The 20,942-nt window shown below is 33.5% G+C and overlaps 1 protein-coding gene across 1 annotated transcript in view; it reads left to right on the forward strand.

Moving 5' to 3' along the window:
- Window positions 1-4,247: 4,247 nt before the first annotated feature.
- Window positions 4,248-20,942, forward strand: part of MS3_00010051 (uncharacterized protein) — a gene marked incomplete at both ends in the record, with an annotated part of 121,487 nt that continues 104,792 nt past the window's right edge. Inside the window, 7 exons of the mRNA XM_051218385.1 lie at window positions 4,248-4,518; window positions 9,175-9,391; window positions 10,877-11,079; window positions 15,646-15,840; window positions 16,595-16,740; window positions 18,358-18,633; window positions 19,708-20,062. Coding sequence (XP_051073124.1) covers window positions 4,248-4,518; window positions 9,175-9,391; window positions 10,877-11,079; window positions 15,646-15,840; window positions 16,595-16,740; window positions 18,358-18,633; window positions 19,708-20,062 — 1,663 coding nt within the window. The remainder of the gene's footprint in view (window positions 4,519-9,174; window positions 9,392-10,876; window positions 11,080-15,645; window positions 15,841-16,594; window positions 16,741-18,357; window positions 18,634-19,707; window positions 20,063-20,942) is intronic.

The raw sequence follows: 20,942 nt of genomic DNA on the forward strand, positions 1-20,942 counted from the left end.
TCTATCCGGTGCGGTTTTAAATGAATAACGCCACCACCCTATACAGTTAAAAGAGCTTTTCAACAGAAGTACACCCAGGATTTTAAAGGACAAATGTTTACTGTTAACAAACAAGGGAAGTAATTCTGTCAGCTATAGAACAAATAAGTCGATCATTTGGAAGCGAACACCAAACATTATGTACAAATCATGTGTTTTTTTAACGAAAAGGCAACTGCGATAAATTGAGGTCAGTCTGTCTGTAAAGCCGGTGGAATGTCACTGAGTCCTAGCCAAATCATCCGGCAGTTGCGTCACTGAATATCGAACAGATCACTGTCAAGGTCAGGGACGAATAACGCGAATCAGTTAATCGTATACCACGGACTGGCAGATTCGGTGGTGGTTTCTCTATCTTCTCTGTACTCGCGCTTACTAATATGTTTCCATAATAGCGTCCTTTGTGTTATATGTTCTTCAAAGCAGCCATAGTACTTTGATACGTCGAAGGGGCAATCTACGTTAGATGCTGACCGCGAGGTGTGACTTCGAAATTATCCGGTTCGTCACACAACTCTTGTCTAACTTCATTAGGCCTTGAATCATTCGATATAGATCACCTACGTTGCTGATCCACATGCCATTATGCGGCAGTTCAACCCAATGATATCAAGCAGTTACACTTCCAACGCAAAGAAGCAAGATGGCGGCCACCGAGCCCGTACACTAAGGTGATACATCAAGAAAACCTAATTCAAGCTTGACGAATATTTATTAACGGTTTGGAAGCCTAATATATGAAAATGAATGAAATAAAAGGGCAACATTATGTAAGGGTAGCACAAAATGTGGTAGTTATGCAGGTACATGCAGACCTATACACAAAATGTGTTTACGATTGACCTTGTCCGACCATTCGGTACTTCTTTAGTCTCAGTTTTTGTCTCTCCACAATCAGGTGGTTATCTGAAGCTATTTAAGCTGCTCTCTAATGCCTTCTGCGGGCACTCTATAAAGTTTACTGAAGCCGATTCGCTCAATCTGGTTCTTTGTAGTGTGGTCTGGTGAAACCCGTGTAGCGTTGTGTACAGGATTTTAGGAGAACATGGTGCCTCTTATAACCGTACTGTGGAAGACCTATAAATTTGAATATTTCGCACCAAGTTCTCTTCTTTTTTCCAGTCCACGACGTCCCACGAAATCATCATACTCAGTTTTCCTATCCCGATCATAGCGTTCGTTCTCTCTGTTAGGGGGGTCAGTCCTGATAGTGATAGTTTTTATCACGAGACTAAGGATGCCAGGATTGTTATGCGTAACACCTTTTTAATATAAATATACCGACCTAATCAAATCAGGAGTCAGAATTGAAGGGGTTAGGAGATACATTTGGGAAGCTATCAGTATGTCGAGAAGCGTTTGGTCTAGGCTGACCAGCAGTTGCAAGTGACGCGCAGCACGATGTACGCTCTCGTGATATGGCGTGGATGTGTGACTGAGCGCCTTTAGTCCAGTAAAATTAATGAGGTCAGCAGCAATATCAAAGATACACAGAATTATTTATTTTGCCGCTACAACCTCATGATCAGTAAGACAATACACACTTCGATCCCACTTTAATACTTTCTCTGAAAATTTAACGATTAAAACGACATTAAGTTTGAGAGAAAATATGTATTCAGTCGTAGAGCTATGTTGATAGTCATGAGACTGATTGCCTGTAACATGAATATTACTGCAATATGATAGAGTCAGGTAAAACAGCGTAGGAGCCACTTCTAACAAAGCAAATTCAAAGTCAACACAGTAAAAATGGCTTTAAATCTATTCAAAGTCACACTTGAAACTTGACAAACATGCCCAGAAAAAGAGATTCATCCAGCCACCAAGCCTAACACTAATAATGTGTAGTTATCAGGCCAATTGTTAGTAAAGTGTTAATTACATCTAGTTTTGTTCTGTATTACATACGGTAAAGATGATAGGAATTTCTATATAGTGATTCAACATAAACTCTGAAATTTTTTAACTTATCCCCAAACACGTGTTAAAATTTACATTCCAAGCAGTCCTTTAATGTGACCATATAAATTATTTTATGATTTTATTTACTTGAACTGAACATACAGTTTGTTTGTTACCTTCATGAATAGTGGCGATACGAATTGCGTATATGCCACCGAGCGTTAAAAAGATCTTGCTTCAAGTTCCCTACAAAGCTGGTTCGTTTTTTGTAAAAGCTTCTTCCAAAGTCTCGTTTGTCCGTTTAGCTAATTTAGGATTAATGAAAGCGATGAATAGGACAATTTCACTGTGCTGTTTTCCTAGTAAATTTTCAAGAGTTCATAAGAATAAGTAGATAAACTCATATTTTTCTTCCGTTTATGCGACTATCCATAGCCATCAAAGATAATTTATGTAACTAGGGCACTTTATTAGATATTGTAATTAGCCATCGATGGCTGCACCAATCGGTGCATTCATTCAGTCACTACTTTAAATGTCAAAATATTATCCCTCAAATATGGTGCTTATTAAACATTGTCACCGTCATATAATCAGCTTCCATGTTTACAGGGGATTATAACTTCATCCACAGAGGTTTTTATTCGTAATTCTGAGGTGTCTACGGTGTTTAAAGCTATAAAATGTAATAAATAGTTAACCTATCATTTAAAAGTAGTGCTTTGCTTACTGAACATAATTTGCCATCCTTAAAACAGTTTAGCCGTAATAATTGATCCATTTTGTGAATTTCTTCAGTGTATTGGTATATCGAAAGAGTAATAAAGAAATTCTACCTAAGTAATTTCTGTTATATGTTCCTGTATGTTTTATTAGGTAATTACTGTTGCGGTGATGTACCCTATGTATGTTTGAACAATTCCTAACACTGCTTTTAGTAACTTATGTGGAAATTCTCGAATATGTCCAAAACACGTTCTGTAAACTGTGAGTGAACTAGCGTGATTAGACTTAAAAAGACTATGTGCATGTGAACGTATTGTGTTAGTCACTGAAAAACCACTTATTATTCTTTAAACACGTTGCAGCAATAACCATATTATAAACATAGCGTGCCAAACGACTTTACCGCCCGGTCTAATCACTGTGTGAGTAGCAACAAATATGCTTTTAGTTCATTCGTAGAAATGGGTCTCAATTGGTTCGGGGTATAAACCTTGAAATATTTTCATTAAATATTTCTAGAATATAAATAGTTATAGCACAACTGGGGTTCTGCATTCAAAAACTATTATGAACCTTGTTCTACTGAAACTTACCAAACAATCACCCCACACTCCACAGAATATTCTGACGTACTTCAGGAAAGCGATATTTCATCATACAATTCTCAACTGACATCCTTTGAACCTGGTCAGTTGTTAATAATTCAGATAAATCATAACTATAAAACATCTCCAGATTACCCAGAAACATGAGACAAATCCGATACAGTTACCACTTAACATCAGTAGAATGTCTGAAATAGCATCGTAGATTTTCAAAGTACTTAAGTGATTTGTCACTATATTTCCTACGACCAAGATATTAGACTTTGCTTGATGCTTAACAGAACTATAATTTAAGCATGTGTAAATGGCAAACAAATTCTTTTTAAGCTACGTATTAACCCAACTCAAAAATTTACCTTTATATCAATAAGTAAAATAAGACGATATCGGTTCACATAAAATCGCTTAACAAGACTTTATAAACAAACTTAATTTTACACAGCTTTTCATTTTTCGTCTGATAATTTAGGCAATCAATAATAGATAGATATCGAATTATTTGAGATCGATTCTTCTCTGAACGAGTTGTCATCAACAGAATCTGAATATCATTGAAATTTAGTCACTACTATGCTGGATGACACTTAGTGGTACTCAAACGTTTGCGAGAGTAGCTACAATTCATAAAGTAACTCCAAATAACTCCGTCATAGTCTACAAACGTGAATATTGATAGACCCTAAACTGTGTTATAAGAACTTCTGTCATCCAGGGGCAGTCACTGGAAAACCAGTTTATTTATGTGAAGGAAAACGGATAGATAACGCAGTGTTTAGACTGTAGATTATGTTTATGGTTTAGTACTAACTATGAAAGTAATGTAGTATCCTTTTAATTCATTTGTTATATTATGTCTTGTAAAAATCCGTTTTTTTATTCATATTGTTTGTCAAACAAAAATATTGCAAACCTAAACCGCCTGATCATTGATTCTAACCAAATAAATCCATTTTGTATTCTTCAATTAGAATTATGAAACTTCATGGTAAATGTATTTACCAGTATGCACTATTACTCATTCTATCACAAACAACTGAAATGATATTTGGTCTAACCTACATCAACTCTAGCATAACAGGAACACAACACTGGACTCTAAATGAATCACCATTCATCATTGTACACAATGATTTAATCATAAATCCCAAATCTAAACTTATCATCGATCCTGGTGTTCGTATATTGATTGGTGCTGGGCTATCAATTAAGGTGAAAGGTGTTATTTATGCCAAAGGAACTTCAGGTATGTGTCCGACCATTCTGGTTTTCGGTCATATTTTGCGCTATGTCTTTCTAAAATAAATCTGAAGCCCTAAAATCAGACTCCATGATCTGAGACGTACATTCTGAGTAGATCGACGCTAAGAGTTATGAATCTGTCGATACCAAATTTCCTACTAGCTATGTATTATGTTCTTCACTGGCAGCATTTACAATTAACTTCAGATTTTATTCTGTCCTACCAAAGCCTTTTAGTTAGAGTGCATAACAGCGCGTGACAATTTGTAAACAGTGTGAAGGTCTACAAGATAAAAGACAAAGTTAAACCCACTCATCATCAATCATGTGGTATTGTTGCAAACTCACAATCATACATAACTTAATAGTACTTGACCAGTAACACTCTTTCTTTGATGGTTTTCGATTTCACTGAATTAACAGAAAATAAACATCAGTTCAACTGGTAGATTGGTGTGATGGTTTTTCATCAGAAAAACTCAACTTGTTTCACATAATTTCTGGTTAATTCTGCTTACTTCGAGTAATTCCACATTATATATCAGAATTTGGTGAGATTTATTGACAGAAAGCAAAGGTAACTGGGCTGTTTTAATACGTTGAACTGAATAAGAAGGAAAGAATGGCATGTTGGAAAATTAACAGAATTATTGAGTAGGCAATCATCATAACTCATTTTTTTCTGAAAGTAGGTGTAAGTTTGAACATGCTTGTGTGACGTGTTTAGTGTATTTAGAATAATTGGGTTTCTCTCAGTTTTCAGACAATGTTTGCGGACTGATGTTGCACAAGGAATCGGCTTCAATATTTGTCCAACTCGAGAAGGTATCGATAATATCAAAGTGAAATGAGGTGTTACAGAGCGACTGAGCTTCTCTATGGCTTTGTAATGAATTACGTTTTACTGTCCAATTATTTTTTCCCCATTATAAACACTAAAAATTAGAGTAAATTTAATGAAGTTTCTTCAGTAAGATAAGTTACGAGGGTTAATATTTTCAGGTGACTCATTTTTGCGCTACATTAGATCTACACTCAGTCACCCAGTCACTCATAGGTAACGTATAACTTATCACATATTTGTATCTGATCAAGTTACCATATTACGGTAGCATAGTGAAATGAAAATACCAAGATAGATGTCAGAGTCATAAAAGTATCAACAATATCAGTAATAATGGAAAAGACAGTGTGATTTTAGAGGATAAAATGATTTCGTGAAAAAGAAAGTATAACTTTAGTTATCAATATCTGAGGGACCAGAAATAATGAACACATTTGGGTCTTTTAAACCGATTTTGAGCTGCGATATCTAATTTGTTCAAATATTGGTTACGAGGATCCCCTGGACTCTAATCACGTAATATGCACTTACCAATTTTCCTCATACGCAATCGATTACTTCTTCTATAATAAAATCTTTTATTCGGTTATAAGTTAAGTAACACCTTGTTGATGAGTCATAAAAGTTCAAGGTTACATTTAAAAATGGATGACTTAAATAGAATGAGAATACACACGAATGTGCATTCCAGGAAAAAACATCTCTCAATGATAACAGACCTACCAAAGCGTTAGGTGGCTGTTGGCAGTCAACGAAAAACTCTGAACATAAACAAAAAGTATCTGCATCTTGAAGAAACTAACGCTCCCCATGTGATCCAAACCATATTTCTTAAAATGATATTCATTAAAGAAGGATCGTTATAAAAAGTAAGTTGATATCGACTATGACTCAGTAGCGTTGTAGATAGCCTGCTATTGTTCATACTTCATCGTTAACATCAATACTACTATGCAAATACATTCCACTGACAAGTCCTAAATATGGGAGAAATAAAACGTTATGTATTTCACTACTACGACCCATAATCCGTGTGAATAAAGATAAAAAATAATCACATTTTTCCTCAATTTTTGTAGGAAATACAAATTAACTAAAACCCATTTCTACAAGTACTACAAACTCTTGGTTATCAGACTGACAATCATTCCTTTCTTTTTATCTTGTCTCCTTTTCAATCATAAATTAAGTCTTGGGTTTTCATTATATCTCATTTCCATAAATGTATTTATGTCGCTTGGTTTTATGAGAATAACTAGTCTACTCCTCATATTTTTGGTATACATAAGCAAAGATTATGAAAATAACTTTCATAATGAAAGTGATGGTGAGGATGAAAGGTTATGGTTTCGTTTGAAAACATGATTATGTCATATTGGAATATTTAATGAAACTATTATGTAAACTACATAACAATCTTGCTTAATGACTTAATGAAATCGAAAAAAACTTTTTTTGTTTAAACAAATTTTTACTAAGCAGACAAAATATTTGTGCTACACCTATTGATGCGAAATCATACAATCTGTTTTAATTCTTTCACAATATTCTTTTGCAAACTGAACATTCCTTGCCTTCTGTTGAGAGAATACTACTTTCTAACTGCTGCGTACCATAATATATCTATCATTCCAGAATACTCGTGATGTTGTAGTCATATCACTTTCTTAGAGTACTTATGTTCTTCGTACAACGCCAACCAAAGATAAATCCGAGCTTTCAAGACTAATGACTATTACGCTTCAATGACAATGCCGTAATCCGAAATCCTGTCTCTTATGATTTTGTATTTCTCTTGTTTTGCATTATTAAGGCCGTCGCAAGAATTATCATTTAAAACTATTCGTGAAGGAAGTCCTTTCAATTAATGTATTCTTAGTCTTTTGAAATGTTACATTCCTTTGTTGTATCAATCTAATTGTATTTGTAGATTGGTGTGAATTCTGTAATTTTTAATACACTTTTTATTATAATTATCATACTACTAATTAAAAATCATTCAGTGTTGTCCCTAGTTAATAAAGATAATTCAAATTAGAACCAAATAGCTATCAATTTCTTCCTAGCATATTTTTACATTCACACAGATCGTTCCACTATAAAAGCTATCTTCAACTTACACTAACCTTTATTAGTCGCTGAAATAAATGATAGTGATAATCATGAATTCATTAGTAACTTAGCATCAGATGGACCTCCGGAGTTCTGATAAGAAGGTTGTAGCTGGTTGGGATCAACTATTCGGGGACTGATATAATGACTATCATCAGTAAAGGATAATTTTCATACTAGGTTGAGAACAGGCTCCAGCTGAAAACGTTGACTTTTGAATCAAGATCCAATGATTTTGAAATTTCGTGCTCAACGCAAGAATAACTAAATGTTTCCTTGTTTTTAACTGACTTTTCAGCCGACATTACGCTATAAGAAACACATATCTTCACAACTAACCTTAAGTGTCTTTAGCTAGTAATTTTTACGTCGTAAATCCATGAGGCATATTTCGCATTATTGATGACTTATGGGCCGGATTCACTTAAGTATCGTGCTGTTCTCATTAAGACCTGGACCTACTAAATATCACTTTAAATGTCACTAAGCTGTTGAACAAAGTAGCCACGAATCCGCTCAACAAGTATGATATTTGTATTATTTTTATGGTTATGTATTTTCCTGATATCCGTCAACACATGAGGTTCTTGAGTGAATGTCTCAATATAACGCTTTTAGCTATAAGTTTATGGCATGTTTTGGATGGTAGATAGTCCATTGTGTCATATTCGAGATTCGTGAGATGAATATTTGGTTATGTTCATAAATAATCTTATTAACTCAGCTCCAGTATTTATTGGACAGATTTTATGGTTATTATTAACTGTAATTGGGAACGTAAACTGCATCGTATTTTCTCCAAAATAGTGTAGATGCTGAATTCGCTCCCTTATAAAAAGTGAATGAAAACGAAACAACTATTAGGTCCTCAGTGGATTTCAGTCGTTTACTAACACGTTAACTTCTTAGGTACAAGAATTGGTCACTTCATTTTCATCTTATGCTTGCATCTTAACAAAAACTAATATTTGTTGACATAAGGTGACCAGAGACAATCAAAAGTAAGTTGTTAGACAAACATAACACTGGTTACTACATAGTAACTAAGTGGTACAGAATAACGATTATTGATGACAGGTGAGATTGGGGTTGGTACAAAATTTGTTTGTTTTTAAACACCACTTTAACTCGTTTGTTTTAGAGTTATCATCATGAATTGTTGTTGTAATGTAAAATTATTTCATTAACATAGAAACAGTATGACAAACACTTTCAGTATACATTTTTTTACTGCGAGGTATTGAACAGTTGTTCCACTTCAACATGGGACTCTTAAGTAGTGTGCACCAACTATCCTACAGGGGATCAAACTCAAAACCTTCAATTTTCGTAGTGAGTGCTTAAAATTTAGATTACTGATTTAATATCCGATGATTTGCATATCTAAGTTCATTCAGTTAGCCATATTATTCAACTACCATCTAGTGTCACTGGTGAGTAACTGCCTCAGAGACGCCATGGTTGAACTTCACTGGTCATAGCTTCCCATTAAAACTCCTCTCGAAATTAGTCATTGATGAGCACATGATTATTATTAGTGCAGGGATTTTATGGGGGTCATTGAGTTCCATAGTCTACATCATGAACTAGTAGTCAATAATGACAAGAGTCTGCGAAAACTAGTGAGATGATATTTCTGGTTAATAAAATTACGATTTACATATTCTATTGTTATCTATATAACTTTTATTTTATTTTCAATAGATCGTAGAATTGTATTCACGAAATGGAGTGCTTCTGATAAACATAATTCTCCGCTTGAAAACAATGTGAATGAAGCTATGATATTACCACGCATTAACACGTTTACTGATCAACCTTATCATAAAATTAGATTAGTGAATGGAAAATGTATCAATCAAGGTGAACTGCAAATATGGTTAGCTAGTAAATGGAGATCTGTTTGTAGTCAAAATAATGAGTAAGTTATTAAAAGTTGAAAATTTAAAATTTAAACCGTTATAACCATATTTTTAAGGAGAGTTAGACAATGGCTAGTAGTAAAATCAAGGAAGTGCGTTTTTATCATACTTGGGAATGGTCAGCTGGATGTACCTGCTCCCCGGTGTTAATGTTCACACTGAGACTCAATGTGAAATAATGGCTATGTAGAGATGATCCACAAAGGACGCACATATACCTATAGAGACTGATCAGACGCAGTCCATAACATTAACAAAGGGGAGATTTAAGTAATCATTATAAATAATATTCGTAAGTGTTTATATCATCCTGTTATTGATATTTGGAACTAAATATTGATTAGTCTTCGTTGGCAAGATGAAATGCGCACCATTGATTCTAATACTATCCATAATTTGAGTATTGTTAAAAACTTTTAATAAAAAAAGGCTGAATCAAGATGATTCTCTCAAGACAAACATTTCATCTTAGAGACTGGTAAAACATTAGGCTTCACTATCAACAACAGTCCTTTCCGAATGAACGTCGTATGTGATAAACACTTTAGTTGCCATTTAGACTCAGTTTAAATCATAACGCGTTGGCGATTGAAGAGATAGGTACTTGTTTTAAGTGTTTGTGTAAATATCGCCACTGGGGTATAGGTTCATCTAAATGTCGACCCTAGAATAGAACAAAACCAGTGTCCTGGCTACGAATGCTAGCCACAATATATAAATATATATATATAAACTTGTTTGGAATATATTTTTCAAGCTTGAATTGACGAGTCTATCTAAGCCTGATCACCACTGAAAACCTGGAAGCACTGGACGGCCGTTCCATCTTCAGCGGTGCACATCCACCATACAGCACGCGGGGATGTTCCCATACTGAAATATATTTGTTAATATACGATTGTTTCAGTCTGTCAGTTAAATAAACATCTAACTCATATTCTCCATTGTGTACTGTAAGACTCCGAAGTTTAACGAAGTGGAAGTAAGATTTGGTGTCAGTTTTCTGGCTGAACCACTTAAGATAAATACTAATGGATATTGTATTCCCATTTCTATCATAATGATACAAATGTAGTCGTCCACTCATCACCCAATAACCTTAAGCTTGGACAATTTTTAAATGTTCCCAGGTGTTCAGCTGTCTTCCAGGTACTTTCAGCATTTGACGGAAACTATGCTCAAACTGAACTAATCCCTACAAACCATTCAACTATGCAACAACATGCTCTGCAAAACAAATTGTAAACCATTCTTTATTCCACAACAACACATCTTTGTAGGTTATACTCTTCACAGATTAATCACAGTTATCGCAAGATTAAAAACCTAGGAGCAATGGGTAGTTGGCACGTACTGCCTTGATACTTTTTAGCGTTGTTCATTCAATTTGTGACGAGTATAATCTAAAAATTTAATCAATCTTTGAAAAACATCCTTGTACTTATATACGTTTCTTTGTGGTATTACTACGTAATGCATAATAGATGGAGTAAAATAGATTCTCGGATAGCTTGTCAACAACTCGGTTACTTCAATGGGAATTTCTCTCTTGGTGCACAGTCATTTAATCGATATCCAAGTGTACAAATTATAAAACCTAATTGTTTTGGTAACGAGACAAATAAACTCGGTTTATTTTCTTGTCCCGGTTTAATGGAAAATATCAGTTATGGAAGAAATATATGCCGTACGTTAATGTCTCTTTGTTTTCTTTTAAAGTAGCGATTATATTCTCTGCTTATTAATGATAATTAATTCTTGTTGCCCCCTTGATATCAGCACATAAGATAAATCATCATAATTTTATGTCAGTTAGCTAAGAGCTTTATACACTGAAAAATTCATGAAGTGAATTTAATACATACTAAAGTTTTGATATAACCATTTTACAACCAACTTTCATAATTATGACAGTTTCAGAGGGAGTTTGGTTTTTATTTTTTCTTTCGATTTCGGTCATTAATCCATTCACATACGCTTGATCATAGGGAGAAAATGGTAACTGTAAGCGAAGACTTACGATCAAAAGCCGAATATGTGAGTTTATAGTTCATCAGCATATATAATTTCTAAAACGGATCTACAAAAGAATATATATGCAAGTTATACTTATCTCGGTTAATAACTCACTCAAAACAACTCGCCTAAATGTTTCTATCAATTACAATCTATGCTTGCAATAGCATATGGTCTGCCCAATCTTTTACAGCAAATAAAGTTCAAATAGTTTACTGATGATGATTTCTCCATGGTACAAAGTGATATGAGTTCAAGACCTTAATTTAATATCCAACAGTTTGATATCATGTATAACTCCGGCTTAAGAAATGGTCAATAATTTAGAGATTATTCTCAAACTTAACTAAATGATTGTTTACAACTATATTGCATCAAGATTAAGTTCATTTATATATAGAACTGTACTCATCACAAGTTGATATGTGAAGATAACGGATCATTTGTTGAAAATTTTCTTTCAGTTTAAAATTTAATTAGTTTTCAGTTCATCGATTTACATTACCATAGACTTTTCAAGTGATATTTAATCAGTGTCAATCAGATGTAAGAAGGTGGCACTAAGTTGATTTGCTACTTAGTCAGCAGGATACTCTGTACCGAGGTTTCAAACTGATTTACACTCTTCAGTAAGGTAATCTTGAAGGAACTAATACCCTATGGCAGAGTTGAAGCCGTGTTACGTAGCTTCACAGTCAGAGAAGTTATCATGAACTATTCGGGTGATGACCAAACTCCAAATGGCATGAAACTTAAGTTCAGGTTTTCTTGTCAACTATCTCCAACCACCTTACATCTCAACATGGCGCATACCAAGTTGTGTCACTTAAACTAGTGACTTCATTGAAACTTGATTGATAGAATTCGATTACCATTAGGAAGAACTTAACATACATGACAGTGTTCATTACTCAATGATAAATCAGTTATGTCTGTCATCTCTGTATTTTGCTTCATGGTTCTACCTTCAAATGATACGAACACTTAATAAAGCCACTTTATCTTATGAACAGTTTTCAGAAAGATTTTATGAAGGACATATATATATATATATATATATATATATATATATATATATATATATATATATCGGGAAAGTGTGATCTGTAAAACCAACTTTCCCAATGATAAGACAATAATTCACTGATGAAATCAAATATTATTGACAACTTACTTACTTACGCTTGTTACTCCTCGTGAAGGAGCATAGGCCGCTCACCAGCATTCTCCATCCAACTCTGTCCTGGGCGACATTTTCCTGCTCTTTCCAGTTGTTATTCATCCTTTTCATATCTGATTCTATTTCCCGTCGTAATGTGTTCTTTGGCCTTCCACTTTTCCGCTTCCCTTCAGGATTCCAAGTTAGGGCTTGCCTCGTGATGCAGTTTGATGGTTTGCGTAATGTATGTCCTATCCATTTCCATCGTCTTTTCCTAACTTCTTCTTCAGCTGGAAGCTGGTTTGTTCTCTTCCACAGTAGGCTGTTGCTGATGGTATCCGGTCAATGGATGTTGAGTATCCTGAGTAGACAGCCATTTATGAATACTCGTACCTTCTTCATGGTGGTGGTTGTAGTTCTCCATGTTTCAGCTCTGTACAGTAGAACTGCCTTGACGTTGGTATTAAAGATTCCGACTTTGATATTGGTTGAAAGTTGTTTTGATTTCCATATGTTCTTCAACTGTATGAATGCGGCCCTTAACAACACCATGCTATAAATTGTTTGTAGTTAGATATATAGATTACTGAATATGTATGTTAGTAACCGAATAGTATTGTGATTATTTATGCTACTTAATAGTTTCTACTTATTTTTAACATTATTTTATTTTGTTATAATTTTAATTAAGTCAAGAGTTATTTATATTATAAAAATAATATGGGGAAATAGTCAACATTAAAATGACATAGTTAATGAATATATATCATACTGTGACATCATAAATGAATACTATAGCCGGTTTTTCTTTCCATATTTCTAAATAAGAATTTTCACTTTACGAAAAAATGCACAGTCATTCATAATCATCATGAACCCAAACACAAATATGCATTAATTAAAATTGTCATTAGCATATTGACATGACAAGATGAAATTAACTAAATGAATAGTGAAGAAATCAACATAATGTTGTTGTATTGGTAATGGAAAAGACTAAACATTTAGAACATAATTGTATTGTTTATTTCAATCTTCTTATTAATGTTTAGGACTGAAGTCGATCAGTCTGATGTGCATCCTGTGAGGATTGCCTCGATATCGCCTTAAGTCACAAGAGTTATACGCGAAGATGGATGGTAGCTAGCAGTGGAATCCAGGATGCGCCTTTCATCCTAGTTTGGACTCACCAACTGGATGTGCCTGAATTCCAGAATTGATGTTCATTCCAGGACTCGAAACACGTGTCCTGAATTCCACTGCTAGCCACCATCTATCTTTGCTTATTTAGAACATAATTTGAGAAAATGGAATAGAAAGACGGAAGGACGAAATAGATCTCAAGATCTACGTGTATGATAAATAGTCAATAGATCTGCAGCATTTAGACCTATTCTAATTCATGTCATCCAACATCTTTAACCATCGATTATAAAATCGTTCTCATTTAAGTAGTCTCCTTCTCGAATTTCATTAGTTCTTCAACTAATAGTAATTTGTGACAAAACTATCTATATCTATCCAATTAATTTGATAAAAAAAAAGAGAATTAAGCGAAGAGAATTTTCTTTCCGACGAAATCATTTACCTAAGCTGTATATTAATAGATAATAAAATTTGATAAATTTGAACTTGACTTGGTACCTAATCAATATACAGAATACAATTCCTTCATATTGCACTGATTACATAAAAGTTGAACACAGGTGAATGAATAGCTGTTCATTGGTCACATGTTCTTAAATCGATTAACATAATCAGACGAATAGATGAATATTTATGTATTTATGTATATAATGTATCTATGACAACATGAATATGTGAATAAAAGAGAGAACAATTTACGAGTTGCATAGACGTTACATCAATATAGGATATTACATTATTCAGTTGAAATGAATCACAAACATGAGTCATCTGTTTATTTAGACATAGAAACTGACATAGAATTGGTTCAGTAATGGTGCACAATTGAAATTTTACAAAATTAAATGTTATGTAAGGAAGTGAACTCATTAAATTTTTTTTTACCTGGAATAGTAATGCAAAAATGTTTAAACTATGTTCCCCTCCCTTTAGATATAAGTATAACAAGGTACGTAGTTGAGTAGATTGACTATTTTATTTATCTTGAAGGTGTCTTGAAATTTTTAAACCAGATAAAATGTCTTTCTGTCTATCGTATTGTGAGTAAACTAATCGTTAGTCCGATTTGTATCTTTTATGACTGCAAAACATAGCCTTAAAAAGTATAAGATAATCAGTTGCTTGCAATCGACCACAGATATATTCAAGGCATCAACCAAGTATGATGGAACCACTGAATATGTAATTTTGAGTTCATAAATATGATACCAAGTAAACCTCTATTGATTTAGACAGTTTGGGCATGTGTTAAGTATATTTAGGCATTACTAACCTACAGTCAAAATAGTCTGTTATACAGGAATACAAAAGGAATTATGGCAATTACCAAAAATGTTCACATTAGTTTGAGGCATGTATAACATTTGTAATCAAGGTTTGAACGCCTTAGGTGAGAGAGCTTCAAATCAGTCACAATGAAATACATACATTTATTATCGTCTATTGGATATCAGGCTTCACTTTCATTCTCAACAGTATATCCTCACCTTTTTCTTTAATTCTTGTTGATCCGTTTTCCATATATTTAAGTTTTTACTACAGTTCATGCAACCAATATTTCTACTAACGTTAACTTCTAACTCAGTTCTTGGTCATAAACTGATCAAAGTTGAAACCAAGAAAAACATGAATGTTCTAGATTTGAATCTTAGCACATGTTCATACACTACTGCTAAGTATGAAGCTCGTGAACGGATCTATTCACTGACCAATTACTCTTCAAAGTTCCTACAACAAGTGATAGTTCGTTAATAAAAATACTTATTTTCCGGATTTCTAATCAACCAAAATTTAAAGCTTTGTTAGGAACCAGTGTTTCTCTTTATGACCTCGATTACATCTATCAAAATTGAACAGAAAATGTTTGACTACTTATGAGTAGATAAAAACATCTTTAAAAATATCTTCTCAATTATTTTGTTTTTAAATCAGATTTACAAGATTTGGTTAATTTAAATTGTTGGGGTGTTAATCGTAAGCAGTTTATTGGTTATTGGAAAGGAATAGAAATTATCAATGCAACTCATAAAGAAGTGAATATTCCTGAAGAATGGGGTGGAACTTATGGAAATACACGTTTAAATATTTCAGCATCAATTTTCGAATATGTAGACATTCAGTTTGCAGGTAAATAGAAAGTATAATTGTCATTATTGTTCATTGGATTATGGTGAAAATTTTCGTCAAATACTTGTATCTTTTCACATTGATCTGCTTAAGGTTTTTTAATTGGTGCTCCTTTTTATCAAAATGACATATTTAGTGTCTTGACAATAAGAAGTACAATAAAAATCCATGTGACCATCAGTGTGTATCTAATACTCGTTGACTAACTTATTACAAAGGCTGGAAATAATAGAAAATATTTTATTAAATCGTAGCCTAAGGTGGGCGAGAATTAAGGATCAAGAAGCGATGGACAATTTCTTCTTTTTAATATGGGACTCCCCAGCAGTGTACACCCACGACCCTACCAGGGGTCGAACCTAGTACCGTCTTTCAACAGGCACTTAACCTTCACACTATTGTACCACCGATCAATAATTTGGATTTCATACGTTGTTGCACATCCATCATCCAACACCACTGATGGATAACTGATTCAGACACTACATAGCTGAAAGTCCACTGGTCACAACTCACTATAATTTCGAGAATCACTTCTCAAAATTAGTCATTGATGAATACATGTTATCATTATCGTTAAGTGTTTGTTCAGATTATTGAACTTCATTGTTAATATTCAGTTTACGTCCAATGTTTTCTGGTTTTTAATGGCTGTCTAACTAATCTCAGTTCATAAGGTATGTAACGTAGTAATAATTATCAATACTAAATATATACATTCTTCCAATAAATGATTTTCAACTTTTACATTAAGGTGTAAATCGATCAAACTATCAGTCGGCAGCATTAATCTCAACTCCTTATCCACCAGTTCTATATAATGTCCGTTTTGCTTCTAATGCTCATCATGCTATAAACTTTCAAAGAATTCGTGGTCTAGCAATACTTGAAAATGTAACGGTAAGTTTTGGGGACAGGAAACGCATCCGTGAATTTGTAGTTCATCTGCCTCTCAGTCTTCAATATTTGTACAATATCTACCGTTTTTAAGTTCATTTAGCGGCGAATGCTGCATACAATAGCATAATTTTCACTAAGGGTTTCATTCCAAGCTCCAAATTTCACTTTAACTTGTTTTACAGTTGGAAAGTTGAAATGCACTGCAGAAAAAGATGACATTTTTGTGTCCCGTGGATCTGACTCCTATTTAGATCGTACGAATGATCGTTATCACCTTTTCTCGTATATCATCGTCGACTTAAATCACGTTAGTCAATAACGAAATTAAATAAATCAAATAAATAACGAGAATTGACCTGTGCATACACATATTTTGTATATGAAGCGAATGAAACAGAGCAAAGCAAAAGGACACGCAGGGAAGATGGCTGGGAAGCCAACTCCATTTTAGTCGAGTGGTAATTAATATTTATGGGCAGACAAAATAAACTACAGACATGTGATGAGACATGGGACATGATGTGCACACACATATACGCTCATATAAAAACAGTCAAGGCTAATAAGCGAATAATTAACAAGGTCAAAATATGACTCAAGTAGAATGAACAGAATGGAATGTCCGGAAGCTAGAATAAGATATATGGGCTTAAAATAATAACTGACACTACAACATATATTGATCGTTTCAGATGATGGAAATAAAATCCCTCGTGAGAATTATGCTGTTATACGCTGCACTCACCTAATAAATAAAGAGAAAATTGATCGGAAATGCTAGGTATTGGACTAATATTGAGGATTGTTACCCTAACACCAAGTTTTGTCAATCTTGCTTTTCACTAAAAATTTACTAACATTTATACACTACTGGAATAATACTTACTATGCAAATCATGTTGATAGATTATTAATTGTTTACCATATCAATAGAAGATTACTGTTTATTACTGGTAAACTTTTTTGTTATATCCCAATGAGTAAAAAATTGTATTTCTGACGTTTTGTGACTTAGGCTAAACCACTTCTTCAGAGCACTATTTAAACTTGAGTTCATTTATTTCGGTTATTTATTTGCTCTGAAGAATCGGCTTGCACTAAGTTACGAAACGTCAGAGATACAATTTTTCTACTCATTGGGATATACCAAAAAATATTTAAATTTAACTTTCAACCTAATCCTCAATTTATTTGAGACTATCAAGTTCAACCTTGGCATTGATACCCATTACTATTTATTGTCCAGTAATAGAGAAGATAAAAAATCTTCACAATGTTTCCAAAAGTGTAATAAGTTTTAATGTGTAAAAAGAAATTTTAATGAATTTCTGTAAATGTAGTAACAAAATTCGATAAAACTTAACTGTTATGAATGGTCCAAACTTCTGCTACTTAAATACGTCTACAAATGAGTCTCCCATAATCTTTAACTGGATTTTGTAAACAGTGTCTAAAATTGAATGCTATAGGAAGCAATGGACAGCTGATTCGTTTTAATATATGATTCTTGAGCACAATTATCCTACCTTAAATATTCATAGTATGTTCATCTTAGTGCATCCATTTATAATGAATACATTTTCACAAAATATCAAAATTTTTGTTTGTATTTTATAGACAGAAAATAATCATGGACATGGAATCAAAATCACATCAATTATGGGTTATATTAGATTAAAAGGTGTTACTTCACTAAGAAATAATGGTGATGGATTAAATATCAAATTATTTAGCGGTTCACATTATCATTGGTCTGAAGAAACACTTGAATTCATACATAAAGCTTATTGGGTTTGTCGACCTGGTTCAATACCGGCTAGTCCAGTTTTTCCATTCTTAATGATAGCTGAACTACCTGGACCAACGTTTAGAACAAGTGGAATGTGTGAATTTGTAAGTTATGTATAATTGTAAAAACCAAAACTTACTTAACAGTTCATTTATTCACTGAAGTTGTTATACTTACTAAGTGGCTGGAGGTTAGGCCCAGGAAAGTTAGGAAATAGATTTCGTTTTACTTTGTACTAGTTGGTAATCCATAACTGTAATCTTCACAGCTTGTGATAAAGATTCGAACCACGCAGGGAGCAACCGTTCCCTCAATATTTCAGGTTTATTGATAACTACTACTGAATCAAGTACAATATCACAGATTCACTATTCAGTAACCACAATAGCACCTTCACTCAATTGGTAATCCTGAGTAATCACTATCAGATGTCTTCGATGGTAACTGTCTTCCATTAACTGACTCTTTTAGCAATATCGGTCCCTAATGTAAACTGTCTCTAGGACCTCAATTCCAAGTTCTAATGAGGAACTTTGATTACTTTAACTCACGAACTGATCCTAGCTAGATCACCATTGAAAACTTGTAAGTACTGGTCGGCCTTTTCTTCTTGATATGGGACTCATTAGAAGTGCGCGCCTACGTCTTGTTCCCAGGAATCGAACCCAGGACCTAGTGTCTCACACCAGAACGTCTAATTTTTAAACTAATGAGCAGGCATCCATCACTTTTAATACCTAACCTCAATTAGTCCAAAATAATGCATAGCCATCATCCACTGCTTCCAGCTTTCCAGCGGTGGTCTAAGATCAGTTTGTAATTTAAACTATGAAAGTCATGCAACTTCCACAAATACCCTCGTATTCATTAAGACTGATATAGGTTCAACCGTCTTGAGAGAGAAACATTTATCACTAACTTATGTCGAAAGTATAGATATTTAGTCTAAAAGTAACGTGTTGATGACAAAGCCTAAAGACTCTAGTTTCGATTTCAATCCATAAGTGAAGTCTCATAGTAAAACAAAATATACTTTACCCTACATCCTAGTTTCAATAGTTGTCTAACAAACTACTTTTAAAAACTGAAAAATCTGTCCACAACCTATTCATCCTTATAATATTCATAAATATTTTTATTGTTATTATTATCACCCTCCGTTTTTTATGTCATTTCAGCATGTTGCTTCAGATCAAACAGATCAAATTATAACTATCAATCTACTTGAAACAATTCATGATCCGATAGCATCTGGAAGGATTGAAATATGGGATAAATTGACAATGAATCAAATTGCTAATTGGTCATTAGTTAATCAAACAATTTTGAATAATCATAATAATCATATAAATTATCCTTCTTTATTATTTCATAGAAATTCAGGTCCACTGAAAGGTTTAGTATATCAAGGTGTTTCTTCTATCAGAAATGCTATTCTAATAAAATTTATTTGGAAAAAACTAACAGATCGTTTTGTTTGTTCAGAATTTGCTAACTGTATACGTGCATTACTTCATATATCCGTGGGTCAAAGTAAGATATATGAAATGGTTTTCAGTGTGTTGTTGTAAACTTATTTTTATATAACTAGTAATCATTTCCATAGTTTATAACCTCCGTTTAGCCTCTAACGTGCTACAGTAATATAGAAATAATGATAGTAAGTTTGTGCAAAGTTTTTAAATTGAAGGTAGTTTCTAATAAACTAACTTTAGGTAGACCATTACTAAAAACCAGAGAGCGATTGATAGACGTTTCATCCTAGTATGAGATCCTTCAGCAGTGCTCACCTCCTATCCGGCCAAAGATGGTAATCACATGATGTCCTACACTAACTATAGGTGAAAATGTTAACCATTAAAAGTCAACTTAATGGTCCCAAAGTGATGTGCTCACTGAAAAGCATAAAAAACTTTTGTTCAATGCATTAAGAGGCCATATGCTTGCTTAGTTGAAGAGTTTTACTTTGGAAAGGAAAAATTGTCCAGTATTCTCTGGTCTACAGTAGTTGTCCAGCTAACATTATTTCATGATGTCAGCCGTTTTGAAGCTTTTAGATCCTACCTTATCAGTTTAAATTTCCTCGGAGAACATAGTGCATGAGTGTTATAATTCGTTCGCTAAATACCTTGCTATTTCAATTATTATATCTTTATTTGTACAGAAAATTTATGGAGATGACTAAATTGTATAGTATACATCATAGGTTGATTTCAGTTAGACAACCATTGAAAATATAGGAAGCAATGGACAGCTGTTTCGTTTTAATATATAATTCTTAAACGGTTTAAATCCCTGATGGATCATGGATGAGCACAGCTGAGAAGTAATGGCTCATCAGTGCTTCTCTTTTTTGTCGTAATTCGTTGTAGTTTAAAAAATTCTTTGCAACTTCCATTCTAAGGAATATTCA

Source organism: Schistosoma haematobium, chromosome 1 (assembly GCF_000699445.3).
Source record: "Schistosoma haematobium chromosome 1, whole genome shotgun sequence".
NCBI lineage: Eukaryota > Metazoa > Platyhelminthes > Trematoda > Strigeidida > Schistosomatidae > Schistosoma > Schistosoma haematobium.